We start from the raw sequence: 27207 nt of genomic DNA, 5'->3' as shown, positions 1-27207 counted from the left end.
AGGATATTTTTTATAACTCTAAAAGTTTGAGGATGCTTTTTACAATTATTAAAACTGTAGGTTAATTTTTGAAAATTTTAAATTTTAGCGGTCTACCAATAGTTTCCAGATTTGATTTGCACTGGTTAGAAATTTTAAAATTTTAGAGTTTTTTGCGATTTTTAAATTTTGAAGGAGTTTTTATAAACTTCTTGTAACTTTGAGGTTAATTTTGATAATTAAAAATTTTTAGGCGCCTAAGGGTAATATCTTGAATTTATCTTTTGTTGTTTGCAAATTTTAAAGTTTTAGAATTTTAGGGTGATTTTTTATAATTTGAATTTTTATGGTGTTTCTATAATTTTTAAGACATTGAAGGTGTTAATTAGAAATTTTAAATTTTTTTGAGGTTGCTGATAATTTATTGATTTTATATTTATTTTTTAAAGTTTTAAAATGTCAGAAATTTTTAGGTACATCATGGTATTCACTTGAATTCATCTATATTGTTTACAAGTATTAAAATTTTAGAATTTCAGGGTGCTTGTTTGTAATTTAAACTTTTGAGGGTGTTTCTATAATTTTTGAGGCATAAATGTGTTAACTATAAATTTTAAATTTTTTGAAAACTACTGTTAATTTCTTAATTTTATATTGTTTGTTTTAAGTTTTTAGACATCAGGATGGTTGTTATAATTTTAAACTTTTCACAGTATTTCGTGCAATTTTAAAACTTTATAGGGTTTTGTTGCAATACTTCATGTATTATAGCATGTTAGCTACATATAATTTCTTTATTTGAACAAACTAATACTATAAAGATGTTTTATATATTTTATTAATATTACTTTTCTAAATTATTGAGCTATAGATAGTTCACGTAGGATTAGGATAGAATATAATTATGATTAGGATAGATTAAGATCTAAATGAAATATTCAAAATAGTGAAGGGTAATATTAACCATAGAAAGATATTCTCAAACTCGTACTTTTAAAGGGAGTATGATGTTTATATATATTAATTACAATGTGGTCCTATTAATATATAGTGTAGTTATACGGGTTACCCTTGAGTTTGTCTATTTACATGAGTAATCCTGAGATTATAAATTATAATTGCAAGAATGACCGTGGACTCTGTCTATGTACATGAGTACTGACCCTGAGATTATAAATTGTAACTACAACGATGACCTTGGAGCCTAGATGACAAACAACTCCTAGGGTTATCGATATAACTACAATCAGTAACTTCAGGTTACCCATGATGATAAGTTATAAGAACCCTATAGGGGAGTGAACAACGTTATTGAGGAAATATAGAGATTTTTGTGGATTTTAGTGAAGCAAAGCATGAAGTGGTATGTTTTGAAGATAACTTGTTTGTGAAGATAACTGGATAGATGATTCAAGAGGTTCTTGAAAATATTTAGGACCCAGAACAAGTCTTTCTTGAAGTGGTTTATGGGAAGTTGTATGAAATGTCTCAGTTGAGGATATAAGCAATTTACTCTGAGATAGATCTGAGAATAGAGTAGAGAAGTTTCAAGGAACCTTTGAGAGTAGACAGAGATGGAGTAATCAACACCAAGAGCATACACAAGATATATAAGGTGGTTAATCCCTTAATTTGGCTACATCCACCTACCGAGCACCTCAACTAGGATTTCCCGAAACCATTATACTTGAACTTCCACCTGAAGTTCTTAGATTACAATACACCCACTGTCTTGTTTGACACCCTCAAGCTAGCAGCACTTCACCACTCTTCACATCCTGAAGAGTTCATTCCTTTTACAATGGGAGTTTCTAGGGGTTCTCTCAATAAAAGATATAAGAATACATATTCACTCAGTAAAATAGCAACCTTACTCCAATTATAATTGAGGCTCTAATAACTTGCTAAGCATAAAGTAAGATGTGATTTAGTTGCACGTAAGGTTTTAGTTTAAGAAGAGATTGTTGTGGAGGATATGATAAATTTGGGCTTAGGCAATGGCTCTTCTTCTTAATAGTGGTTGGAATGCCTTGAGCAATCAATGCAATTGCTATAAAAAGCCCAAGAATACAATGGTTATGAGAAAATCTCATATGAAGCATTTGAGAAAGAAGAGAGATAGAATAACAAGTTAGAGGACAAGGTATGGTAAAGCGTTAGAGCGAGACAACTAATAGGTCGGCCAACTTGTTTTAAAAAGATTTGTCCAAGTTGTCATGGTTTAACAAAAAAATATATCCCAAATGGTTGGAGATATATGGGTAAAAATGTAAGGTTATGATCATGCTTCCAAAATCAAGCCATAAAGCCAAGAGAATGTGAGCACAAGTAGGGTTAAAAAAGATTTCACAAGAAGTCTTTGTATCTACATGGTTGAAGAGTTCTCTCATAGGAAGAAATAAATACCACAGGTTAAAGTATTCTGAGGGTGAAAAATTGAACGAGTATGAGGGAGCAAAAGTCTAAGACTCTTTTGAATGGAATATAATGTATGAATAATCAAAAGATACAAGAGGAAATATTATATTGGGAACTTGTGGGCCAATGAAAAAGGATAGAGTAAACAAATCAAGGGGACATGAATTATTTTTATTCTTTGTAAAGTTGTGATGTAGATAACCCTACTTGTAACTTATAAAATAGGCTCCATTTGATAAAATCAGTTGGGCAATAAAGAAACTAGCATACATTAATTATTTCAATAAAAGACTACCGATAACATATAGATTTGAAGTTCTTTGACTAAAATTACTCTTGCCATTTGTTGCATGTCACTAGGTGGATTTTGTCCACAATGGCGGCTGCCTAGATTTGCCAATGGGAAGATCTATAGAAAGATAAATGGGAAGATTTATGAGGGACCTATGGGAAGATTGATGAGAAGTTCAAAAGGAAGGCCTAGTCAATGGAATAAAGGATTAGTGCCATTTAATCTTGTCTTACTTTACTATTATCAAACTTCACAAGTTTTACTTAAGACCCAACACACGGAGACTTCATCAGCTTCTGCTCCACGTGAGATTCCAAAGCTTTCTACAAGTCCTCTTGGTCTTGAACTTGGATAACACTTAGATTGCTTGCTTGCTTGCTATGCTTCACTTGCAATGTTCCCTTATTGATTTGTTCTATTGTTGATTTTGCATTGTATAGCTCATGAACATCATTTGTCATCCATATACTATCTAAAATATACAATAGTTACACAAAATATTAGTACATATTAATTTAGTTTCATTAGTTAAAATATAGCATTCACAATCTCCCCCTTTTTGAGAATGACAATTAATTTAATTTGGATAAAAAATAAATAATCAGGGTATATTTCAAAAGATAGAATATTATTACTAATACTCCCCAATAAGTTCCACTTTCATCAAACTTTTTAGTTTCTTGCCAAATTAGGACATATCTAGAGCATACCATAGTAACCATCATAGCCAATAGTAAGCGGGTTTTATGATCTGATTAATTTCACTTTTCTCTTGCCATTTGTAATTATCAAAAAGATGAAAACAATATGGAAGATTCTGGATACCTGCAATGTTAGTGTAAGGATATAAGTAAAGAACACAATGTTCATAAAAAAGCATCATACTTCATAGATAAAATATCACACACATCGAGATATTAATACAAAACACATACACTTAGCAAACCATGGTTTAAACTACTTAAAAAAGTTCATTTTGGTAGCTAGCATATGATAGGTAAAGATAAGCAGGGATGAGATGATGATGGTAAAAGGTAGGATAAAAAGGAGGGAAGAATTCAACAAAATTTGAAGAATTTTCTAGATGGTTCTTTCTCTTATCCTATGCTTCTTCAACTATTAAGGAGATTTTGGATCTTCATTTGTTGTTTACTCAATCTCCTTGACAATAGTATCACCTCTAGGTGATTTTTTTTAATTTTGTTTCTTTAACCTTTCTGTCTCTTGCTCTTCTTAGCAAATAGTTCTGCTGATGAAGGTGGCTTCTAGCTATTATCTCTGATGGGAGTTTATTGAGATATTTTCTTCTTATTTTGTTCAATGAGCCTTGAGAAGTTACTTATTCTTTCTGTTGAGGCATCAGTATGGCATACCTCTAAATCTTTCTCTGTAACTTCTTCAGCGACTTTCTATAGAATATTTTAAGTGACTTGTTGGGAAGATTCTCCCAAAGCTGGATGCTGCATAGATTGTGTCTCATCTCAATAAATATGGAGAACTTGATGATCATCAATTATTGCTTCTCAAAAAATGAAATCTTCTCTTTTCTCTTTGAAGTAGGGGGGCTATTGATTGTTGAAGAGCATTCAAAGTATCTTTGTTGCTTGAGGTGATCTTGGACTTTCTTCAATGAGCACTAGTGTCAACATGCCTCTGTTTTGCAATCTTAAGCTTAACCATATTCGAAGTCATTTCTTTCTTCTTTTTTTCCTTTTTTTTGACTTACTAATTTTATAAGTCATGACTTCTAAGGGGAGATGGGAAGTTCCACAGAAAGGTCCAGGTCCGCATGCGCTTGATTAGAAGCAATGCTTCTCCTAGGTTTCGATTGAGATTGGTTCTATCATAGTGTATCCTCTTTTTTTATCCTGTCAAATTTAGAATGACTTTCTTTCTATTTAAAAGTTTCATAAAATGTAGCCACTAATGACTTGAGAGATCAAATTGGGATTACCTTAGTTCATGAGAGTTTCAACTTCTAAGAAATTCATATTTGATATATCAATTTCATGCTTCACCATGAATTTTCCATTAAGGTGATTATAGTAAAATTTTCTTAAATTCTCTATTTTAGATGCTTCTTTTCTTCTTCGCTTAGTTTGTATTTAACTCTATGTCCTTCACGAGCCTTTTCTTTAGTACTTCCTTTTTGTATACTCGTGAAAATATTATAAAGAAGATCACCATGATTTTGAGAAAGATAGGGCTCATAGGGATTTGGCTTTAAATTGAGGGAGATGGAGTGAAATTTGGGTGGAGAGATAAATAGAGGATTGTGAGTGGATAAATGTAATTGGATGAAGTGATGAACACTGGTCACTCAATTTTCATTATGAAGTTTAAAATTTCATGAATAAAATTGGCTATTGCAATGATGTGGTACGTGTTTTAGAGAAGAGCTTTGATTTTGATTCAGGAAATAAACAAGGGAAGTTCCATGGGTTATGTACTAGAAGTTCTGTCAAATATATAAGAAAAGTTTCACTTATGTACAAGGAATTTCCATGAGAATGAATAAGAACAGTTATTGAGAATATATAATGATGCATATCAAAATACTTATATATGCAATAAAAACTAATGCTTATTTTTACTAACTCCCAATGCTCTTCTAATTTTATCAAATTGACTTCAGCTAAGGGTCTTATAAAAATATCAGCTAATTGTTATTTTGTGTCAACATACTCTAAAGTTATATCACCATATTCCATATGTGATTTGAGGAAATGATGTCTAACATCAATGTGTTTTATTCTAGAGTATAAAATACAATTTTTGGACAAATTGATTGCACTTGTGTTATCACAAAGGGTGAGGGTTTTGTGAAATGTAACATTGAAATTTTCATTGTTTGTTTCATCCATGGAATTTGTATACAACATAGTCCGGTAGCAATATATTTTGCCTCAGTCTTGGATAAAGCAATGTAGTTTTATTTCTTATTTAACCATGAGAGAAGGCAATGTCCAAGAAATTGACAAGATCTATGTGTGCTCTTTCTATCAGTTCTACTTCCTGTAAAGTCTACATATTATGACCAATAAGGCCAAGTGAATTAGATTTTGAATAATATGAGCCATAATTACAAGTACCTTTAATATATATAATTATTCTTATTACAAAATAAAGGTGTGATTTTTTTGGACAAGATTGATATCTAGCACATACACAAGTATTAAACATAATATCTGGCCTATTTATTGTAAGATACAACAAGCTGATAATCATGTCTCTATAGAGTTTTTCATCTACCATCTTGCCACTTTTATCTTTGTCAAGCTTTGGAGAGGCACTTATGGGAGTTAGAAGTGTTGGCATCTTTCATGTGGAAATTCCTCACAAGTTCCTTAGCATACTTCTCTTGGCTAATGAATATAGCATTGTCCTCTTGTTCGATTCGTAAGCCAAGAAAGAAAGTTAGCTCTTCCATCATACTTATCTCAAATTTGTCTTGCATGATTTTAGAAAAATTCTTGTAAATATTTTTCATTAGTAGCACCAAATATAATATCATAGACATAGATTTGAAGAAGGACAATATCAGATTTACCATGCTTGATGAATAAGATACTATCTACCATGCCTTTTGAAAAGTCACGACTTAACAGAAACTTGGATAGTATCTCATACCTACCTTTTAGGAGCTTGTTCTAAGCTATAAAGAGCTTTGTTTAATTTATAGACATAATTTGAAAATTCATGAGATGTAAACCCTGTACGTTAAGTAACATAAACTTCTTCTATCGAAAAGCCATTCAAAAATACACTTTTGACATTCATTTAAAGCAATTTAAAATTTTTACAACATGCAAATGGCAGGAGCATCCTAATAACTTTAAGTCTATCCATAAGAGAAAAGTTTTCATTAAAGTTAATGTCCTCTACTTGGTTGTAGCCTTGAGCAGCTACTTTAGCTTTGTTTCTTGTAACAATACCATACTCATCTAGCTTGTTTCTAAAAACCCATTTTTTACCAATAATAGAGCAATACTTGGGTAGCTTAACAAAGCCCCCAAACATTATTTTTTTTCAAAGTTACCAAGTTCATATTACATGGAAAAAAAACCATGATTCATCTTATAGAGTTTCAAAAATATTTCTGGATTCAATTTGAGAAAGAAAATATATGAGTGCATAATAATTGTATGCTTGAGATTTGGTTAAAAATACCAAAAGAGATATCACCTAGCTTGCTCTTTTGGATGATCTATGATTTCCTTCCAGTCCTTAGAAAAGTTATGAATGATATGTGGCTCTTATTGTTGATCCATGCATTGAGATACAATATCTGATTCTTCCTTGAAAGTTTCCTACATCTATCTTGTAGAAATTCTTTGTATGTTTCCCCAAAAATTCTCACGAGGAGTTTTATTGTTCTCTTTAGACGAAAGTTCCTTGAATCTTTCAATCATATTTCCATTTTCAAAATACTTTTGATCAAATTTACCTAGATTACCTTTGATGTTTCAGATGAAACATTTGCATCTAATTAAACATCCTAAAATAGTTTATGTTAGGGGGTCTTACCATAATAGAGGTCATAAAGAGTCTTTTTTAGCAAAGTCTAGTAAGTACTCTATTCAAGATGTGGCAAACAGTGTTGACACCTTGAACCTTAAATTATTTTGACAATGATAAAGAGTTGAGCATTGTCCTGGTCATTTCTAAAATGTCTTGTTCTTTCTCTTTATGACACCAATTTGTTGTGGTGTCCTAGGTGTAGCAAAAGTGCGCTTTTTGCCTTGATCAAGGCAAAAGTTTTTGAACTTCTTATTTTAAAATTTTCCACCATGGCCACTTCTAATGTTTATGATTTGATTATCACCTTCTTTTTCAACTCTCTTGTAGGAGTGAGAAAGTACTTGAAAAGCTTCATGTTTATGAGCAAGAAAAAACTCAAGTAAATCTAGAATAGTCATCAACTAAAACAAAGGCATATGATTTACCATTCATGCTAGCAACATTGGTAGGACCAAAGAGATCTATATGAATAAGCTCGAGGAATTCGGAAAATATTACCATGTTTTTGGCATGAAAGAAAATTTTAACCTTTTTGATTTGTTAACATTCTTCACATAAAGTTTATCTTTGAAGCAAGCATAGGAGCGACCCTCACTTTACATTTCTTGAATATTTTACAAATAAGATCTATGCTCGAGCCTTTTGTGCCATAGCCATGAGTCTTCATCTATGAACACCAAACACTTTACTTTTTATTTTGTTAGATCTTTAAAATTAAGGGTGCAAATATTTACACCCTTGTATGCTTCAAACACCAAACTTTCATTGGAATCATAAATACAATATTTTTTGGATACAAATGTAACTAAAAATTTACTATCACAAAGTTGACTTATGCTAATCAAGTTAGTCATAAGACCATCAACTAATAAAATATTTTTAAGCATGGATGAGAGAAATTTACCAGTAGTTTCAATACTAATAATATTACATTCACCATTATCTCCAAAGGTGAACTTGCCACATTCATAACTTGATGAACTTGCTACATTCATAACTTGATAGGGTTGATGTTTCGGGTCTTTAAAATTACAATTGACATAGATTATAATTGGAAGACTTACAATAGAACTAAATAAATTTTTATATTTCTTGGGGTTTCTTTTCTGTGTGTCGATGGAATGTTGTTATTGTATTATGTTGACACACCGACTAAGATGATGAGTCTTCTTGTTGTTGATGAGAACTTAGTTGCTTGGAAAATATCTCAGTCTTCTCTTAGCATGTTTTCTCAATAAAAGCACGCGTGCGAGACTAATATCTCTCTTTGTTCATGTGTGTTGATCTATCTATAATATGATGCCCCAAATGAGTAATCTTCTCTCCTATTATAGGCTAAAAGAGAGAGTTAATAGCCTTTAATTGCGAATTAAGTGGTCATTAAAATAGGAGATATTGGAGAATAGTTTTTCCCTTAAAAATAGCTCTTAAACGGCTGTTTAGCAGGGTACACTAATATGGCAAAGTTCGCTAAAGATGTTTGGGTGAGGCTCATTGACATGGTGAAATTCACTAAAGACGTTTGGGTGAGGCTCGCTTGGATGTGGGTGAGCTTTCTTTGGGATCGTGGATGTTGTGACCCACTTAGGTTATTATGAGAGAAGGTCATTGATTGGTGAACTTTGTTTATGAGTTTGAATTTAACACATAATTCGACTCATAATTTTGTCGATTATTGATGCCTTTTGACTCGACCTGGGGTGTGCATTGGGAGTCGATCCACTCTTGCCTTGGTCGAGTCGAGTTGAGATAAGCTGCATGGTGAGGTTCGCTATAGTTATTTGGGAGTCTACCTATTCTTAACTTGGTTAGGTCGAGTCAAGATGGGCTGCTTGGCAAAATTCACATGCTTTGTTAAGCGATCTTCGCTATGGCCTGTTGTGCGGTTGGGTTTGGGCCCATTCAAAGTGTTTAGCCAATGAGCGTTCATTTCTTGGATCCAAGCTAAGCATTAGCATACGTAGAAAAATATTTTAACTGTCTAAAAGACCCCCTAAAAGTTTTTAAGATCCTGTATTTGACTCATATCTAGAATTGAAATACTTTGGGTATTAGCTAGAGGTGTACTGTTAAACGTAGCTCGAGTCATCTTGGTTGGATTTAAAAATCATCTTTAGTCTACTTGGTTGCCAAATGTATACTGTTAAATGTGGCTTCTTTTGTTGTAGACTTATATTGAAGGCTCAATGACACTTGTACTCATCCAACTCTATGTTCGGAATTGCTTTTCTATTGTTGAAGCGTAGTTGAGAAATTAGCAAAAATTTGGCTGATTCTAGGTCCGACGAGACTCAATTTACTTTGAGCTGTGTTGACGAAGTTTTTTGATTAGGTGCATTCACTAGTTGGCAATGGTTGTTGAGATTTACCTCTGGATTTGCACAGTGATATATGGCTGAGATCTCTCGATTGAAGATTCACGAGATCTGTTGTAGATTTGACCGAGTTTTAGGCTAAAATTTAGCCTCTTTGTCTAATCCAACCAAACTTCAAAAGATGTGATTTTCTCGGAAGTTTGGATTAAAAAAGGCTATAGATAGCACCATTCCCCTTCTAACTGGCAGATCTGTTGTTGGTTGAGAAGGAGAAAAACTTCACCATGTCAATGAGATGGTGGTTGAAGAAGGATCCTTCGAGCTCCACAAGCGAGGACTTCGATAGTAGCTAGGTTTCACAAATGTGAACCTAGATTGTAATTAAACATCGTGTGGCTATCCCAGACCTAATGTTGAAATTTAGTTGTAAAAAGTACTTCTTCCTCTTGATATGTTCCAGTTGAGAACAACTGGGGCACTTCTTATTCAATAGTTCTTTATCCTCCCCTAACATAGGGCCTAGAGAAGAGTAAGTAGGAGTTGTTTTTCTGCATGGAGAAAAACTTGATTCCCCAAGTTTTGTGAGATCAGAGGATCAAGGGCTATAACTTGGTGTAGCTCGTGTATGATCCTTATCTTTCATATTACTCATATTTAGGAGTATAGGATGTTAGGTCTCATGTTTATGAGCATATTGTCTAATCTTATTTTGATGATTAATAAACAATTCCTTATCTTGCTTTCTAGTATTTGTGTTTTCCTCCAACACGCATCCAGGTTAGATTTGTGCCTTAACAATGATATCTTAGAGGTTGGTGGAAATTAGAATGAAGACATCACAATTCAAGTCAAATACAAGATCGTGCTTCATCCTTACTATTAGGTCTCGTGTTTTGATGATGATTTACAAACCCTATTATTAGTACTAATTGCTTGTTGAGCAATATTACACAAGATGTTTTTTATCAAGCAATAAAGCTCTTTTTAGAGATAGAAACTCTCTCAAGTCACCAGTAGCTCCAAGTTGAGGGCACTTTTTAGAGCTAATTTTGCTATATTTAGCATTAGTATATGAACGTCACTTATGGCGACGCTGGCTAGGGTTTTATCTAGCGAATTTAGACAAGTCATCGTTAATGATGTTATTCTCTTATGGGAATTTAGATGAGGGATTACTCCCATTCTTAGCTTCTATTAAAGAAGCATAGCAAGCATCGCGAGACGCTTTGAATCGAACTCCTAAAGGAATTGTGGACTAACGTCCAAGATCAAAAGATGTAATAACGTCTTAACCTTCGCTCAAGATGATGGTTGAGTTTTCTTCACTCTGGGTGAAGTTCGTTTAGCTTCTAACTAAGCTCAAACTATCTTTAGTGAAGGTTGCCTTTTATACACGTAGGGTTCGGTTTAGACAGAAGATTCGCACTGCGATGAATTTCATGACAACTGCATACAACCGCTATCGATAAAGATTGGTTTGTGGAAATAAATTTTTCGAATATTGTTTGGTCAAATTCAATGGTCAATTATTCAGCAAAGAACCCGAGATTCTTAGTGTCAGTGTGCAACACGATTTTCTTATCAAAAGAGAAAGAAGCCCTAACAGAGTCGTCATCCTATTTCGGGTCTTTAAAATTGCAATTGACACAGATTATGATAGGAAGACCTACAATAAAACTAAGGAAAATTTTATATTTCCCAGGGGTTCTTTTCTATGTGCCGATGGAATATCAATCTTGTATTCCGTTAATGCACCAACTAAGATGGTGAGTCTTTTTGCTATTGATGAGAATTTAGTTGCTTGGAAGATATCCCAGTCTTCTCTTAGCACCTTTTCTGAATAAAATTGTGAGTGCAAGACTAATAATCTCTCTTTGTGCGTGTGTGTTAATATCTCTATGATAAGATGCCCTAAAATGAGTAATCGTCTCTCCTTTTATAGGCTAAAAGAGAGAGCTAATGGCCTTTAATTATGGATTAAGTGGCTATTAAAATAGGGGATAGCGAGAGAATAGTTTTTCCCTGAAAATAGCCCTCAAACGACTATTTTGTGGGGTTTGCTGACATGGCAAAGTTCATTAAAGACGTTCGAGCGAGGTTCGCTGACATGGCAAAGTTTACTAAAGATGTTCGAACGAGGTTCGCTGACATGGCAAAGTTTGTTGAAGACGTTTGGTCGAGGCTCGCTTGGATAGGGGTGAGCCTTCTTTGGGATCGTGGATGACATAGCTCACTTAGGTTATTATGAGCGAAGTTCATTGATTGGCAAACCTTATCTGTGAGTTCGAATTTAGCATAGAATTTGACTCTTAATTTGGCCAACTATTGATGCCTTTTGACTAGGCCTGGTGTGTGCATTGTAAGTCGACCCACTCTTGCCTTAGTTGAGTTGAGTCGAGTTAAACTAGTTGGTGAGGCTTGCCACAGTTGTTCAGGAGTCATCCCTTTCTTAACTTGGTCAGGTCAAGTTGAGATGGGCTGCATGGTAAGGTTTGCATGCTTTGTTAAGCAAACTTTGCTATAGCTTGTTGTGAGCTTGGGTTTGGGCCCAATCGAAGTGTTTAGCTTATGGACGTTTACTTGTTGGTTCCAAGCTAAACATTACCCTAGGTAGAAATATATTTTAACCGTCTATAGTTATAAATGATGTTGAATCTCTAGTCATGTGTCTTGAGCAATAACTATCAATATACTAGTTTGTGATACATTGGGAGAGATTGCAAATCTCTTTGTCTTTGGCCATAAAATAGACATTTGGATTCATCATCTTACATTGGCTTCATGCTAGAAGTTCCTTCGTCATTGGACTCACTAGGTTCTGATTCTTTTCATCAAGTGTATCAAGTGTTTTTTCTCTCGAATCTACGAGACTTCTACTTTAACAAAGGATAGTCCTTCTTAATGTGTGCTGGCTTGTTGCATCTGAAGCATTTGGAAGGTTCAGCTTTATTTAGCCTTCTATTTTCTTTGTTTTTGAAGAACTTCCTCTTTGTTAATATTTTGACAAGTAAAGCCATTTTAGCACAGTCATCACTTTGATCGTCGTTAGATAAAATATCCTAAGAACTTCTCAGAGCAAGATTGAAAGCATTCTATTCTTCTTTAGATATTCATTTTGATTTTATTATTATTTAGAATACCAAAAATCCCTTGGAATTTGAGTTTATTAATATCTTTTGATAGCTCGGTAGGATTGATAATGCTATTCTACGCTTTAGGAAGAGATCTAAGCGTTTTTATTACCATCTCTTTGCCAGTGAACATATTGCTAACTCCATGAAGATTGTTGGTGATGGTTTGAATCTATTGAAGAATTCATCAATGGGTTCATTTAATAGTTGCTTGATATTTTCTAATTCTTGACTAAGCATATTGATTTTGCTTTCTTTGTCCTTCATTTGTGACTTTAAGATATTCCCAAATATCTTTGGAATATCCTTGGCAATAATGATATTCATAACTTTGAAAACTCACTCTGGGTGAGCCCGTTGGTAATGCTGCTTAAAGCTTTGAAATTAAGATTAGCAACCATAATTTTTTGCATCATATTTAGCTCTAGGCTTATTGGATACAACACCATTCTCATCTTTCTTGGTTGGGACTGTATAACCATCCTCAATAATTCCCAAGCATCTCATCTTATGGTTTGGATATAGATCCTCATAATAGCCTTCTAGTAAGCATAGATATTATCATTAAAGAGAGGAGGCCTACTAGTGGATCTCCCTTCAAAAAATTTATTGTTGTTGAAAGGGTTTCTCATGATCTTTGTACTCTTAGACGTTAGTCCAAAAAAGTGAGTAATCTAGCTCTGTTGCTAATTGTAAAAAATGTAAGGGGGGCATGGGCCGATAAATAGGGTTATTGGAAAAATATGGAGATTTGTTTGGATTTTAGTGAAGGAAGAATGAAGTAGTAGATTTTAAAGATAATTTATTTGTAGAGATAACTGGATATATGATTGGAGAGATTATTGGAAATATCAAATACTCAGAATATGTCTTTCTTGAAGTGGTTGATGGGAAGTTATATTAAATGTCTTAATTGAGGATATAAGTTATTTATTCTGAGATAGATTTGAGAATATAGTAGGAAAGTTCCAGGAAACTTTTGAGAGTATATAGAGATGGAGCAATCAGCACAGAGAGCATATACAAGATATATAAGGTAGTTCACTCCTCAACTAGCTACATCCATCTACCTAACACCTCGACAGGATTTCCTAAATTCACTATACACGAACGTTCACCTAAAGTTCCTCAACTACAACACACCCACTACCTCGCTTGACACCCTTAATCTAACAGCACTTCACCACTCTTTACACCTTGTAGATCCTTTAACAAAGGAAATTTATAGGGGTTTTCTCAATACAAGATATGAGAATAAGTATCCACTCAATACAATTGCAAGCTCAGTCCAAATACAATTGATACTCTAATAACTTGCTAAGCTTAAAGTAAGATGTAGTATTGTTACACTTAAGATTTAGGCTCAAGAAGAGATTACTTTGGAGGATAAAATAAATTTGGGTTTAGGCAATGTCTATTCTACTTGATGGTAGTTGAAAGGCTTTGAACAATCAAATGCAATGACTATAGATAGCCAAACAATGCAATGGTTATAAGATAACTTCTTATTGAGTATTTTGACAAAGCATATAGATAGATTGATAACTTAGGGAACAAGGTATGATAAAGGATTAAAGCAAGATAAAGAATGGGTTGGCTAACTTATTTTGAAAATATTTGTCCAAGTTGTCATGGTTTGATAAAAGAATATATCCCAAGTGGTTGGTGATACAATATGGTAAAAAGGTAAGTTTATGATTATTCTTCCAACTTTAAGTTGTACAGCCAAGAAATGTGAGTACAAGTGGGATTAAAAAAAAATTCACAAGAGGTCTTTTTGTTCACATGGCTAAACATTCTCTCATAGGAAGAAATAAATCCCATAGATTAAAGTAATCTAAGGGTGAAAGAATTGAAAAGGTGGGAGAGAGCAAAAGTCTGAGATTCCCTCGAATATAATATTATGTATTAGTAAACAATAAATAAAAGAAAGAATATTATATTAAGAAATTTGTGGGTTAATGAAAACGGATAGAATAAACAAATCAAGGGGATATGAATTTCCTTTGTAAAGTTGTGATGTAGATAGGCCAACTTGAAACTTATAAAATAGGTTCCATGTGATAAAGTTAGTTATGGGCAGTAAAGAAACTATCACACATTAGTTATTATAATAAAAGACTACATAGAACATATGAGTTTTCATTTCTTTGTTTAAAATAACTATTGTCACTTGTTGCATATGACTAGGTAGATTTTGCCAACAATGACAGTAGTCCAGACTTGCTAATGGGAAGATCCGTGGAAAGATCTATGGGAAGATCTATGAAGTACCTATGTGAAGATTGATGGGAAGTTTAAAGGAAAGGTCCAATCAATAGAATAAAGGATTAGTAACATTTAATCTTGTCTTACTTTACTATTAGCAAACTTCAAAAGTTTTACCTAAGACACAACACGTAGAGTCTTCATTAGCTTCTATTCCAACCGAGATTCCAAAGCTCTCTACAAGTCCTGTTGGACTTGAGCTTTGATAATATTTTACATATTTTCTTGCTTTCTTCTATGATATACTTGTATTGTTTCCTTGTTTATTTGCTCCATTATTGATTTTGCATTGTATGACTCATGAGAATCGTTTGTCATCCATGTAATATTTAAAATTTAAACAAAATATTAGTGTATATTAACTTAGTTTCATTAGTCAAAATATAGGTTTTACATATGTAAATTCTCGGGTCACATGTGTAATTACACCATAACATAAGGTCACCCTATTTATATTTGTGTTTAAGCAATACAACTTAATTAGTTAATATTTTTAATTTAAGAACAAAATCCCAAATAAAATACGATATTCTGTTATGTAAAAAAAAAATTCATGTCCATAAATGATGAAGATATGACACATATGGAAAGAAAATCATTATATCAAATGATCAATAATTTTATTATCACGTCAGTGAAATACACTATGCTGGTTAACGTAAAGCATTACAAGTGATTACAATCCAATTAGTATTTGATTACATAGCTACTCATCCAAACAATTAACACATAGGCATGAACGTCCCATTAAGTAACAAATACAGTGACCAACGATACAACTAACCCAAGCGCTAGAAGAGCATCAAAAGGGTAATTTCAAAAAATGAAAAAAGAAAAGAAAAAACACTTTGGGTCATTTTTTATATGAAATCCCCCTAAACTTTTTTTTATTCCACTAAGCCCTCTGAACTTTTTGATTCAAAAACTCTCTTAAGTTTTTAAATTTTCCCATGGAACCTAAAAGTGTTAATAGATTAACAAGTTACACAATCAGACAATGATAATATTAACAAAGATAAGGGGGTCCATGGGGTTTTGAAAGTTTAAAGGGAATTCTATAAGACATCCAAAGTTTGTGAGGGTTTACTGGTTTAGTTATATTAAACTTTAGGAAAAATTGTGTCAATGCCCCAAAAGTAATAACCTCATGTGACCTGGCCCCTCTAACTTTTTCCCATGTGCTACAGCCCCTAAATTACAAATCTATGTGAATCAGCCATTTTTTCATGTAATTCTCATGCCAATTAAGCACAAAGAGAGAGAAATAAATATAAAAGCCATAAATACTCTCTTCCTCTTCTCTCTTCCTTCTCTCCAAATCTAAATCTGGTCCTCCTTCCTCCTCTCCTATCTTCCTTCCTAACCCATTTACTTCCTCCTCTCTCTCTTCCTCCTTTTTTCTCTCAGATGTCGACATCCCCCTCCTTCGCCACCAACCTCGCGTGCACGCTCCATCCATATTGTTTGCTCCTTTTCTCCCACTAAGTTTCCCTGATCTCTCTTTCTTTCCCCAAAACTAAACAAAGCCCTAATTTTCCCCAACACTGAAGGTGAAGAGGTGGCGAAGTGCACGGCGGAGGAGCCAGTGCGAAGGACGACGTGAAGGAGCTCGATGTTGCAGGAAGTTCCACAAAACATCCAAGCTATCAATTTTTTAAAGAAATTTGCAATTTCTATTTGAACATCATGGAAAGATAAAATATTTAAAGATATACCGGCTCAATGTGATTTTTGGATAATTTTTGATGTGAAGTTTAAGTGCAAGGTGGAATATTAAATCTAATGGGTTAGAAGTGAGGTCCAAGGTCTTGTTGTTAAGTCTATTGAGTTGAATAATAAATCCAATGTCTTGTATGTTAAGTCTATTTGGTTGAATAATAAGTCTAATTTATTGACTATTAAGTGTAACGGATTATATATTAAGTCCAATTTGGTTCATGTTAAATCTAGTTTGGTTCATGTTCAGTTCAGTTTGGTTCATGTTAAGTCCAGTTTGATTCGTGTTAAGTCTAGTTTGGTTCGTGTTAAGTCTAATTTAAATCATTTTAAGTCTAATTTAAATCATGTTCAGTCTAATTCAACTTGTTTCCTGATTTAAAATAAGTTAAATTAGACTTATACTAATTTGACATTTATGTCGCTAAACTGGGCCAAGTTCAGAATTAACCTCTATGTCCTTAAACTGAAAATTTTCAAATTTGAGCTCTATGTCTCTAAATTGGAAGATACCAAATTTGGCCTCCACATCACTAAACTAGGTGAAATCCAAATTTGACATTCATGTCCTCAAGCTAAGACATTCTAAATTTGACCTCCATGTTACTAGACTAGGCCAAATCTAAATTTGATCTTCATGTCCTTAAAATAAAAAATTTCAAATTTGACCTACATGTCCCGAAACTGGGATATTCTAATTTAACCTCTATATTGAAAAAACTGAGCTAAATCCAAATTTGACCTCCACATCCCTAATTGAAAAATATTAAATTGACCTCCACATCACTAAATTGGGTAAAATCAAAATTGGCATCTACGTCGCTAAACTAGAATCCCAACTCAAATTTGACTTCTACATTGTTAAAGCAAGTCAATTAAAACTCGACCTCCATATCATTTAATTGGGTCAAATCAAAATTGACCTCTATGTCGTTAAACTAGAATCCCAAAATCCAAACTTCATTTCTTTTCTTTAAGGCAAACCTAAATCCAAATTCAACCCTAAGATCTCTAGTCTAAGATTTTATATAAAAATTTTATACGCTAGGGGTATGCCCCTTGTTAAGCTATGTATATGATCACTTTTTTAAATAAAATTAACGTCCTTTCTTGCTTTATGAGTTTTCTTTTATTTTGATGACATTTTATTGACTCTTAATTTAAGGTTCCTTTCTTTAGAAAGGGTAATTAACAATGGATTCTTGAGTCCATTGGAAATCATGAACCCACATAAAAATTAAAACCCTCTACTATAGGGTGAATTTGAGGGATCAATATGCAAAACAAAGCTATCTAACTTACTTGGATGTGCCTATATGCAACTAATTAAGATAGATAATTTTGACCCACGCTTGATCTACATGTCGGCAACACCCCAAGTTGTGATGGGCCTGATCAATCTCCCTCCCCATGTCCTCTATCTCCCTTCGAGAGACTTTAAGAAGCATGACTCGATGTCAGGAGAGCTCGGTATTGGCCTTGACTTCCTCAGCCGATTGGATTAGCTCATGCTCCATCTTCACTCGGCTTTCTTAAGTTCATCCAATTCGCTCCTTCGAGTGGCCAAAAACTTGCCCAACTCATGGGAATCCCTATATACTGTCATCTCCTCCTAGAGCTTGACGAATAGCTCATGGGCCGACTCAAACCTACTAAACAACTTGGTTTCCACAAGCAAGCCTTTGGCAAAGTAGCTCCGAAGAATCTAATGAAGGCCATAGTCAGGTACCCCGTTCAAAAGTCTTGGTCATGAGGAGGTTAATTTGATCAAGTGTGCAGGCCTGGTATAAAAACAAAATTTCCTGTTAGCTCCCCTTCATGTTGGGGACTGATCTTGGCTGACCTAATAAGGATAGTCCTCAATGTCTCCCACTTAGTGGGAGGGAATTTGCCCAATACCGGTGCCGGAAAAATGGCCACACCAAACCGACCCCCTAAAGGAACTTCCCGAGAAGCCGACTCTTCCGCAACGACCGACTCCTCTCTACTAGCTGGCTCCTCCTTAGTAACTACCTTCTTCCTGGGTCTCCTCGAAGGCTCAGAGGCCTCACTTGCTACCCAAGTAGATGACATCAAATGGAGAAGCCTCTGAAGCTAAAACCCCACTAGCTGACATGAGCATGGGCTCATTCACCTTGTCCTCGAGTGTAAGAAGGGCCTGCACTCTTCCCCTCAACAGGGCGATGGTCCTTGGCGATAACCTTCTTCCTCTTCCTCTTTCTCTTCTCAAGCGTCTCACACCAAGAGGTGGAGGTTGCTGAGTCAATGTCGAGTTAGGCCGCGAGCTTGGCCAGATCTTGGTGAAGATTTTAGACTTCCTCCTCTATTAATTCAGCATGCATGTGCTATAGAGATTCCAAGGAGAGATCAACATGAGGGGTCACTTTTGATGATACTTTAGTAGCCAGTATCATCAAAAGTGCAGCACGAGCAAGATCCTCCTCCATAGCCTTAATAATGGGGATAATGGTAGCCCGAAGTACAACATTGTTAAAAAGTTTCTTGCATTGATAAGACCCCTTATTGGCTCAGGTCTTCTCCAAGCCTTGCTTCTCCACCTTGGAGAGAGCCTCTGCTTTTAAGACCGCCTTCTTGATCTCTGGCCATATAGGACAAATCAAAATCGAGTCATGCCAAAAGAAAGAAGAACTTTTCCCTCCATTTTTCATTAGCATCGAGATGTCCCAGACCATCCAAAAATCTCCAGTAAAATGCCCTCACCCCTACCAGCCTTTGCGCACAGCAGATTACCCAGAATCCCTACAGTCAGCTCGACCTCCACTCAGTAGCAAATAATAAGGAATGTAACTAAAAAGCCATCAAATTGGGCTTCAACTACGCTAGTGATATTCTAAGCACTCATAATACCCTCTGGAGAAAAGGATGCAGAGGCAAGCAAAGGCCAAAGTCAAGATGGTACTGATACATCAGCACCAAGTCTCCTGCATGTTCGTTGACAACATGGTCAAAGGGAGGACAGACATCATAAGAGCTAGGGATGCCATGCGCCTTCGGCCATCTCATGAGATCATCATGGAACACCAAGGATTTGTATGAACAAAGTACGAAAAATCCGCCACTCATTGCAAATTGGAGAAGATCGTGAGCCAGAAGCAATCAAGACAGATGATCAGGGTTCAAAAAGTCAAAAATGTAGAAAATTCTAGGGCTGGAAATTCATATAGCATGACAAAAAGAAGAGGAGAAAACGATATTTATAGTTCTTGATGAGCGACAAGTGGCCTAATTTGAGCGGTGAGCTCGAACCTCTAAGGTTGGCTGACAATTCTCATCAATTGAAGCATCCTCCTATTTGGAAGGACATAGTCCGCACAGACATCAACACGACAAATCACATCTATTTTCCATAGGTCAATTTGAATCCCTTGCACGACGAAGAATGAAATAATTCAGTTTCTCTCGAATTTGGCTTCCCCGAGTCCAAGTGAAAGGGGCCTGAAAATCTCTAAGTTTAACAAGCCCTTAAAAGTTAGGCATATATCAAATTAGTAGGCTATGTCATGTGAGTGTGACCAGAAGGCCCAGCCTGGATGTAAACACAGCTCAACCAATCGAGCTGACTTTTCTAGCAAACCAAGTCTGTGAAGAAAGGCTTCTTCAAAGTTGGAATCCAACAAAGAAGTCTAAGTCCTAGCCGAAAGGCATCTTTTGGTCAAACTCCACTAGGGAACCCAAAGCAGGAGTGACCTATCAGTCTCGTCAACATTGTTAGCATTAAATACATGGTCAGTCAATGCCCATGCTCTCTTGGCCAGTCGTCATTGCATTAAATGCATGACTAGATATCATAATGACTCCTCAGGCGTCGCCCGTATTTCTGCTATTCCATCGCTATCACATTAAATGTGAGAAAAACGACTCTTCACATCCACCCAATCGATCGTCCGCGCGTAGAAAGTAGAGGAAAAACGCCTGCTCTGTCGGTCAAGTCTGATTACCAATGTGCCCCCGCCCCCACAAATCCTCTACAAATAGCGGCCATTTCCACTATACTAAGGTATGCCGGATAAAAACCCTAGACTAGATTCTGCATCTGCTTTTCTGATTGCTTCATCTATCCACTAACTTGAGCATCAGAGGGCATACCGGGGGAAATCTCCTTTGGACCTCTAACTTTGTTAATTGTGCAAGGATATGTTTCCCACGGTTTATCAGCCATCAAAGAAGATAGAGGGACCCAAACCTCCTCCAAAATTCTTCAGCTCACAAATTAACTTTCTCACGTAAACAATATTGTACATTAAAAGAAAAAGGAAAAGGAAAAAAAGGAAAAGCCGTGATGCTTGCTTTAATTACTATTTTGTAAATGAGAATTTTATTTCCTAATTTGCTTATTTCACAACATACAAATTTCCTGGACCTTCCAATGGTATAAGTATTAATTGTATACCATGACAGTCAATAGTAGTATTTGTTGTTTTTCCCCCCTCTTCCAGGTCATATTATATGTCCTTTAACTTCGATTTTGAAATTAGTCCCTCAAATCTTGGCACTGCTCTGTAGTCCCTCCAATCTAAATATTAGTTATTTCAAGGTAGTCCTTTTGTCAGTAATTCTTTTCTAAATTGCTTGTCAGGTTGTGTTAGTTGTTGACCACCCGTGATCACATTTCTAAGCAGGCGTGGGAGCTCAGGTTCGGAGTTTAAACGGGTTCAAAGAAATACTTTTTGGGGTTTGGAGCAAATCAAATCAAATAAAAATAGATTCCGTGGAATTGACATTGCAGTCTGTTTCTCTTCGACTACAACAAAACTGTTTTTTTATAGCGTTGAATGATAGCGTTTATGTTGTAAGTGCTATAAATTGTATGTGACTTATTTTTTAATAGCGTTTGAAAAATTTTAAACGCTATAAATAATTGATCACATTTTTTTTTGTTAAGCCGCGTTGAAATCTTAAGCGGGAGACTGAAAAATAAAACCGCGCGTTGAAAACGAGGGAGAGATTGGTGTTATATTTTCGTTTCCTTTTATTTTTCTAAAACCCCCCACGAATAATCAGTTCCCGTTCCTTTTCTTTCACCCAAACCCTAATAGCCCTCCGACTCGTCGCTGTCGCCTCGGAGTCGTCACCGCTGCCGCCTCCGACTGGCTGCTCGCGCATCTCGCCGCGTTTCCGCCTCCAAACCGGACGCCTCTTCTTCTTTTGCATCACCGGAGACAGCACCCCTCCTCGGGCTCCTCGTCTCTCGATCCACCGCCCGGAGCCCCTCCTCTTCTCTCGTCCACTGCCCCGGAGCCCTCGCTCTCTCGTCCACCTCCGAAACCCTTTTCTTTTGAAGAGTCCGTGCGATTAATTTGAAGATCCGTGCGATTAATTTTGAGAATCTTGAAAGGTTTAAGAGAATCTGAAAACCCTTTTCTTTGATTTTTGATGTCATTTTTGGGTAGGTTATTTTGTTGAGATTAGTGTGATGAATTTGTGGTTTATTTGTGATGCCCCAGCAGCACTTGGAGCTCAGGCGAGGCACATCTGAAGAACAGTATTTCCTTTGAAATTCTTGTTGAGCTTTAAATTTGATAAGCTGCGGCTAAAGCAGTTAATTTTGTTTTACTGTTAGGCTAATTTGATGCCATAAATTGCCATATTACGTTTGTTTTATGAGCTGTTCAATTTTAGTCTGGGTTTAGGATTTGAGTTTATTATATGTTTCATTCGAATGGTATACTTGGTATGATAATGAGAATGGGTTTGGGATTTTAGGCTGGGTTTAGTTTAATTTTGTTTTTCTGTTACTATGAGACAATCAACAAGCCATCCAAGCTTATAAAGTTATAAAATTTAACTTTGTAATGGTATACAAAAGGGACTTTATACACTATATCATCTAGTGCAAGAGAAAACTAACACCAGTGCAAGAGAAAACTAAATCAGTTACCAAATCCTCAAACCATTCCCCATGCATACTTTCCAATTTAATTGGAACAACACCAGACTTCCACGTCTTGAACATTCAACATGAGAGAACACTACTAGTAGGTCAGCAAGAATATATGGAAACCACCAGTTAGTTGTCATGCAAAAGGGACTTCATACCTTATATCATCCAGTTTATTTTTGTTTATTTTTATTTTCATATGTTGACATTAGTTTATTTTTGTTTTCATATGTTAGACATTGCTTGCACAAATCTTCATTGAAAAGATGAAGGAAAAAGAGTGGGTGTGGCTCCACGGGTAAGAGTCATATCTTAATATGTTGGTTCACCAATACTTGTAAAATTGTAGTAATTTAACTAGATCTGGAATGTATTTTGTTCTTGCTCCTTTTCTTTGAAAATCATAGATCCACCCTCGAGTACCAGCAAAAAGCATTACAATTTGTAAAGACAGCTGAAAAGAATTTGGGATTTCCTACAAGGATGTTCTGCCCTTGCACGGAATGTCGTAATATGAGCCATCAAGATGGAAGTACAATTTTTGAACACTTGGTTACAAAGGGGATGGATCTTTCATACCGAATGAAATCACATTGGAATAAGCATGGAGAGAAAAAAGAAAGTGGTGAGAAGCTTGATTATGAAGCCACTAAGGACGAGACATATAACTTATTCCAAGCTGCCTACTTTATAGATGAAGAACTTGTTCAGCCTATACCTATTAATGAACCTTCTGAACATGGACATGGTGACGAGTTCATAAGGAGACTAGAAGAAGCACAAACTCCTTTGTATCCAGGCTGCGAAAGTTACACAAAGTTGTCAGCTATTGTAGATTTGTATGGACTCAAAGGCAAGAGTGGATTATCAAGTAAACATTTCAATGAGTTGTTAGGTATCATTAAACGTATGTTGCCAAAGGATAATGTTTTGCTAGATTCAGCCGCTTCAATTAAAAGCTTCCTCAAGATATTTGACATGGGGTATGAAAAGATTCACGCTTGTGTGAATGATTGCTGTCTCTTTAGAAAGAAGTATGAGGAACTGGACAACTGTCCAACATGTGGTGCCTCAAGATGGAAGATAAATAAGCATAGTAAAGAAATCAGAAAAGACGTTCCAGTTAAGGTTTTGAGATATTTTCCTATTATTCCTAGATTTAAAAGGATGTTCAGGTCTTCACAAATGGCTAAAGATTTGAGATGGCATTTTGATAACAAAAGCAGTTCAGGTCTTCACAAATGGCTAAAGATTTGAGATGGCATTTTGATAACAAAAGCACAGACGGGAAAATGTGTCACCCTGTTGATTCTTTAGCTTGAGACCTGGTTAATGATAAATGGCCCTTATTTGCAGCTGATCCACGCAATCTCAGACTTGGACTTGCTACTAATGGTTTCAACCCGTTCTCCATCTTAAGCTCTAAATATAGTTGTTGGCCGGTAATGCTTGTGAATTATAATTTGCCTCCTATGTTGTGCATGAAGAAAGATAATATTATGCTAACATTGCTGATTCCTGGTCCAAAGCAACCGGGAAACGACATAGATATCTATTTGCAACCACTTGTAGATGATTTGCAATTGTTGTGGGAGAATGGGGTTGAGGCTTATGATGCATTTAGCAAATCAACTTTCAATTTGAAGACAATGTTGATGTGGACTATAAATGACTTTCCAGCATATGGAAATCTTGCTGGCTGTTCTACAAAAGGAAGAAAAGCATGCCCTATATGTGGGAAAAATACACATCATAGATGGTTACGCTTCAGCAAGAAGTTTTCATACATGGGTCACAGGAAATTTCTGAAACCCTCACATCCATACCGAAGAAAGAAATCATGGTTTGATAATAGTATAGAGCATGGCAGCAAGCCCAAAGCCTTAACAGGTCACAATATTTCTGCTGTTCTAAATGATTTTCCAAATGATTTTGGAAAAGGTGGAGACAAAAAAAGAAAAAGGAATAATAATAAGAATGATGGTGATGATGATGAGGATGAGGATGACACAAGTGACATTGATAATCAGAATGAGCTTACTAGGTGGAAGAAAAGATCTATCTTTTTTCTTTACCGTACTGGAAGGTTAGTGTTCTGTTTTTTCTTTATTTCATATTTTTTATATATTTTGTTTTAGCTTTATAATTGCTTAATGTATTTCTTTATTTTTTTATTTGCAGGAACTTCTATTACGTCATAATTTAGACGTGATGCACATAGAGAAAAACATTTGTGAGAGCATAATAAGCACTATGTTGCATAGTGGGAAATCAAAAGATGGGATAAATGCTCGTAAGGACTTGGAAGATATTGGAATTAGGAAAGACTTGCATCCAGAACAGCGGGGAAGCAGATTGTACCTTCCACCAGCACCACATACATTTTCAAGGTCTGAAAAGAAAAGATTTTGCAAGAGGATATGTGACTTCAAAGGGCCTGATGGTTATTGCTCAAATATCGGGAACTGCATAACATTGGAGGATTGTAAGATTATGGGGCTTAAATCTCATGTTTATCATGTCCTAATGCAGCAATTGTTGGCTGTTGCTATAAGAGGATTGTTACCGAAAGAGCCTAGAAAAGCGATAATTCAATTATCTAGATTTTTCAATAGATTATGCCAGCGTGCTATTGATAGAGAAAAGTTGCTGGACCTTGAGAATGAGATCATTGAAACTTTGTGTCAATTGGAACGCTTTTTCCCGCTGTCATTTTTTGATATCATGGTACATTTACCGGTTCATCTAGCAAGAGAGGCACGCTTGTGTGGTCCAGTTCATTTTCGTTGGATGTATCCTTTTGAGAGGTTAGATTTTTTATTATTCTTTTTCATGCTGAAATCCATTATGAAATTTTAATTTGATCATGGACAAGATTAAATTCTTTTATTCAGGTACATGAAGACACTAAAAAAATGTGTCCGAAATCTTGCAAGACCTGAGGGGTGTATTGCAGAGTCATACCTAGCTGAAGAGTGCATCGGCTTTTGTAGCGAGTTTCTAAAACAGTCAATACATGTGAAGGAAAAAGAAGTTCGCAATGACGAATTTGAAAATGATGTCATTTTTGAAGGTCGTCCTATATCTAAGACTACTTCAATCACACTTACCGATAAAGAGAAAGATATTGCACATCGTTCAGTATTACTGAACACAGCAATAATGGATCCATTTTTAGAGTAAGTACATTGCTATTTATGTACTTATTTAGTTTGCTTTTATATTTATTAGTTTTATTTTATAATTCATATGGTCTTGTGTTCTTGTGTTCTATTAGTATGCATTTGGAGGAGTTGCAAGCAAAATACAAACAACTTGAAAAAAATCAGACCTTACTTTGGAAGCGGCATACTGAGAAAATTGCAGAATGGACAAAAAATAAGGTTATTTAAAATTAATTATCTCAAGTCTGATCTTGTATTTATTACTTAGCTAAGGTACACCATTTAACGCTTATATTAATATTTTGTAGATTCCTATTGACTCGAATGATCATTCAAAGACATTAAGATGGTTGGCATATGGTCCTAAAAAGAGTGCACTATCATGTAAGGGATACATTATCAATGGGCTACGGTTTCACACAAAGGATGTTGACAGGGAAACACAAAATAGTGGGGTGACTTATGATGCAATAACCATGTGTAGAGCAAGTGCAAAAGATACTGCACAAGTGGCTGATCTGGTTTCATATTATGAAATATTGACAGATATCATTTTACTAGACTACCATCTATTTTATGTTCCATTGTTTAAGTGTCATTGGGCCAATAAAGGAAATGGTGTTAAGGAAGAAGATGGATTCACACTTGTAAACTTACAGCAGAGTCAAGTATCATTTGCAAGAGATCCATATATCCTAGCATCTCAAGCAAAACAGGTTTTTTATTCAAGAGAAGATGATTCGTCTAATTGGTATGTAGTAATGAAGGCACCACCAAGAGGTTACCATGAGTTGGAGACAGATGATGAGAATGCAGATGCATCTTTTTTGCCACAGGAAATTGAAATGGATATTGATGATTATGAGACAGAGAGTTATGTCAGGGTGGACTGTGAGGGACTACTTGTGTGATTGGAACTAGTTGGTAAGGAGGTTGATTGTTGATCATACTTTAAAGTGTTTGATTTATCTTGTATTATTGGCTGCTACTTTATAATAATTTTGGTGTTGTTCATGCTTTAAATGTGTGTCACTGTGTTTATTTGTGATTTTGATATATGTATAATTTGTTTCACATATGAAACCAGGTTTAACTATATAGATACTTACCTTTATTTTTTCTAATACAGATAAACGAGGATGGTTGGTGAGACTACAAACATAGGTCGGCGTAAAAGGAAGAACAGTAAGGTAACTGGTGGAATGTCACAAGACTTGGATGCGAGGGATGTGAATGCCATGGAAGGCCTTACGCAAGTCAGTCAAGAAGGTACCCAAGATGGACCAGTTCCAAATATTCAAATTCCTGAAGAAGATATGGTCCAAGAAGATGATACAGCTGAAGATGCACCAACACAAGATACAGTTAAAGCTACAAGAGGCATAAAAAAGAAAAGGGGTCCAACAAAAAAGAAAAAACTTGCTAGGGACCCTGCGAACCGAATTCAGATTTAATTTACTGATTCTAGTGAACCATATGGACCCGGATCAGTACACTTGTCATC

General features: G+C 35.3%; 1 protein-coding gene across 1 annotated transcript in view; it reads left to right on the top strand.

Moving 5' to 3' along the window:
- LOC109831015 overlaps positions 1-26614 on the top strand; it is a 28674-nt gene extending 2060 nt beyond the window's left edge. The window contains exons 2-8 of the mRNA XM_020398359.1: positions 22776-22837; positions 22947-23770; positions 23896-24446; positions 24721-25346; positions 25434-25718; positions 25817-25922; positions 26012-26614. Of these exons, the coding sequence (XP_020253948.1) occupies positions 22776-22837; positions 22947-23770; positions 23896-24446; positions 24721-25346; positions 25434-25718; positions 25817-25922; positions 26012-26614 (3057 nt within the window). The remainder of the gene's footprint in view (positions 1-22775; positions 22838-22946; positions 23771-23895; positions 24447-24720; positions 25347-25433; positions 25719-25816; positions 25923-26011) is intronic.

Source organism: Asparagus officinalis, chromosome 2, assembly GCF_001876935.1.
Source record: "Asparagus officinalis chromosome 2, Aspof.V1, whole genome shotgun sequence".
NCBI lineage: Eukaryota > Viridiplantae > Streptophyta > Magnoliopsida > Asparagales > Asparagaceae > Asparagus > Asparagus officinalis.
The sequence above is the reverse complement of the archived record's forward strand: the minus strand, read 5'-3'. Positions and strand labels throughout refer to the sequence as shown.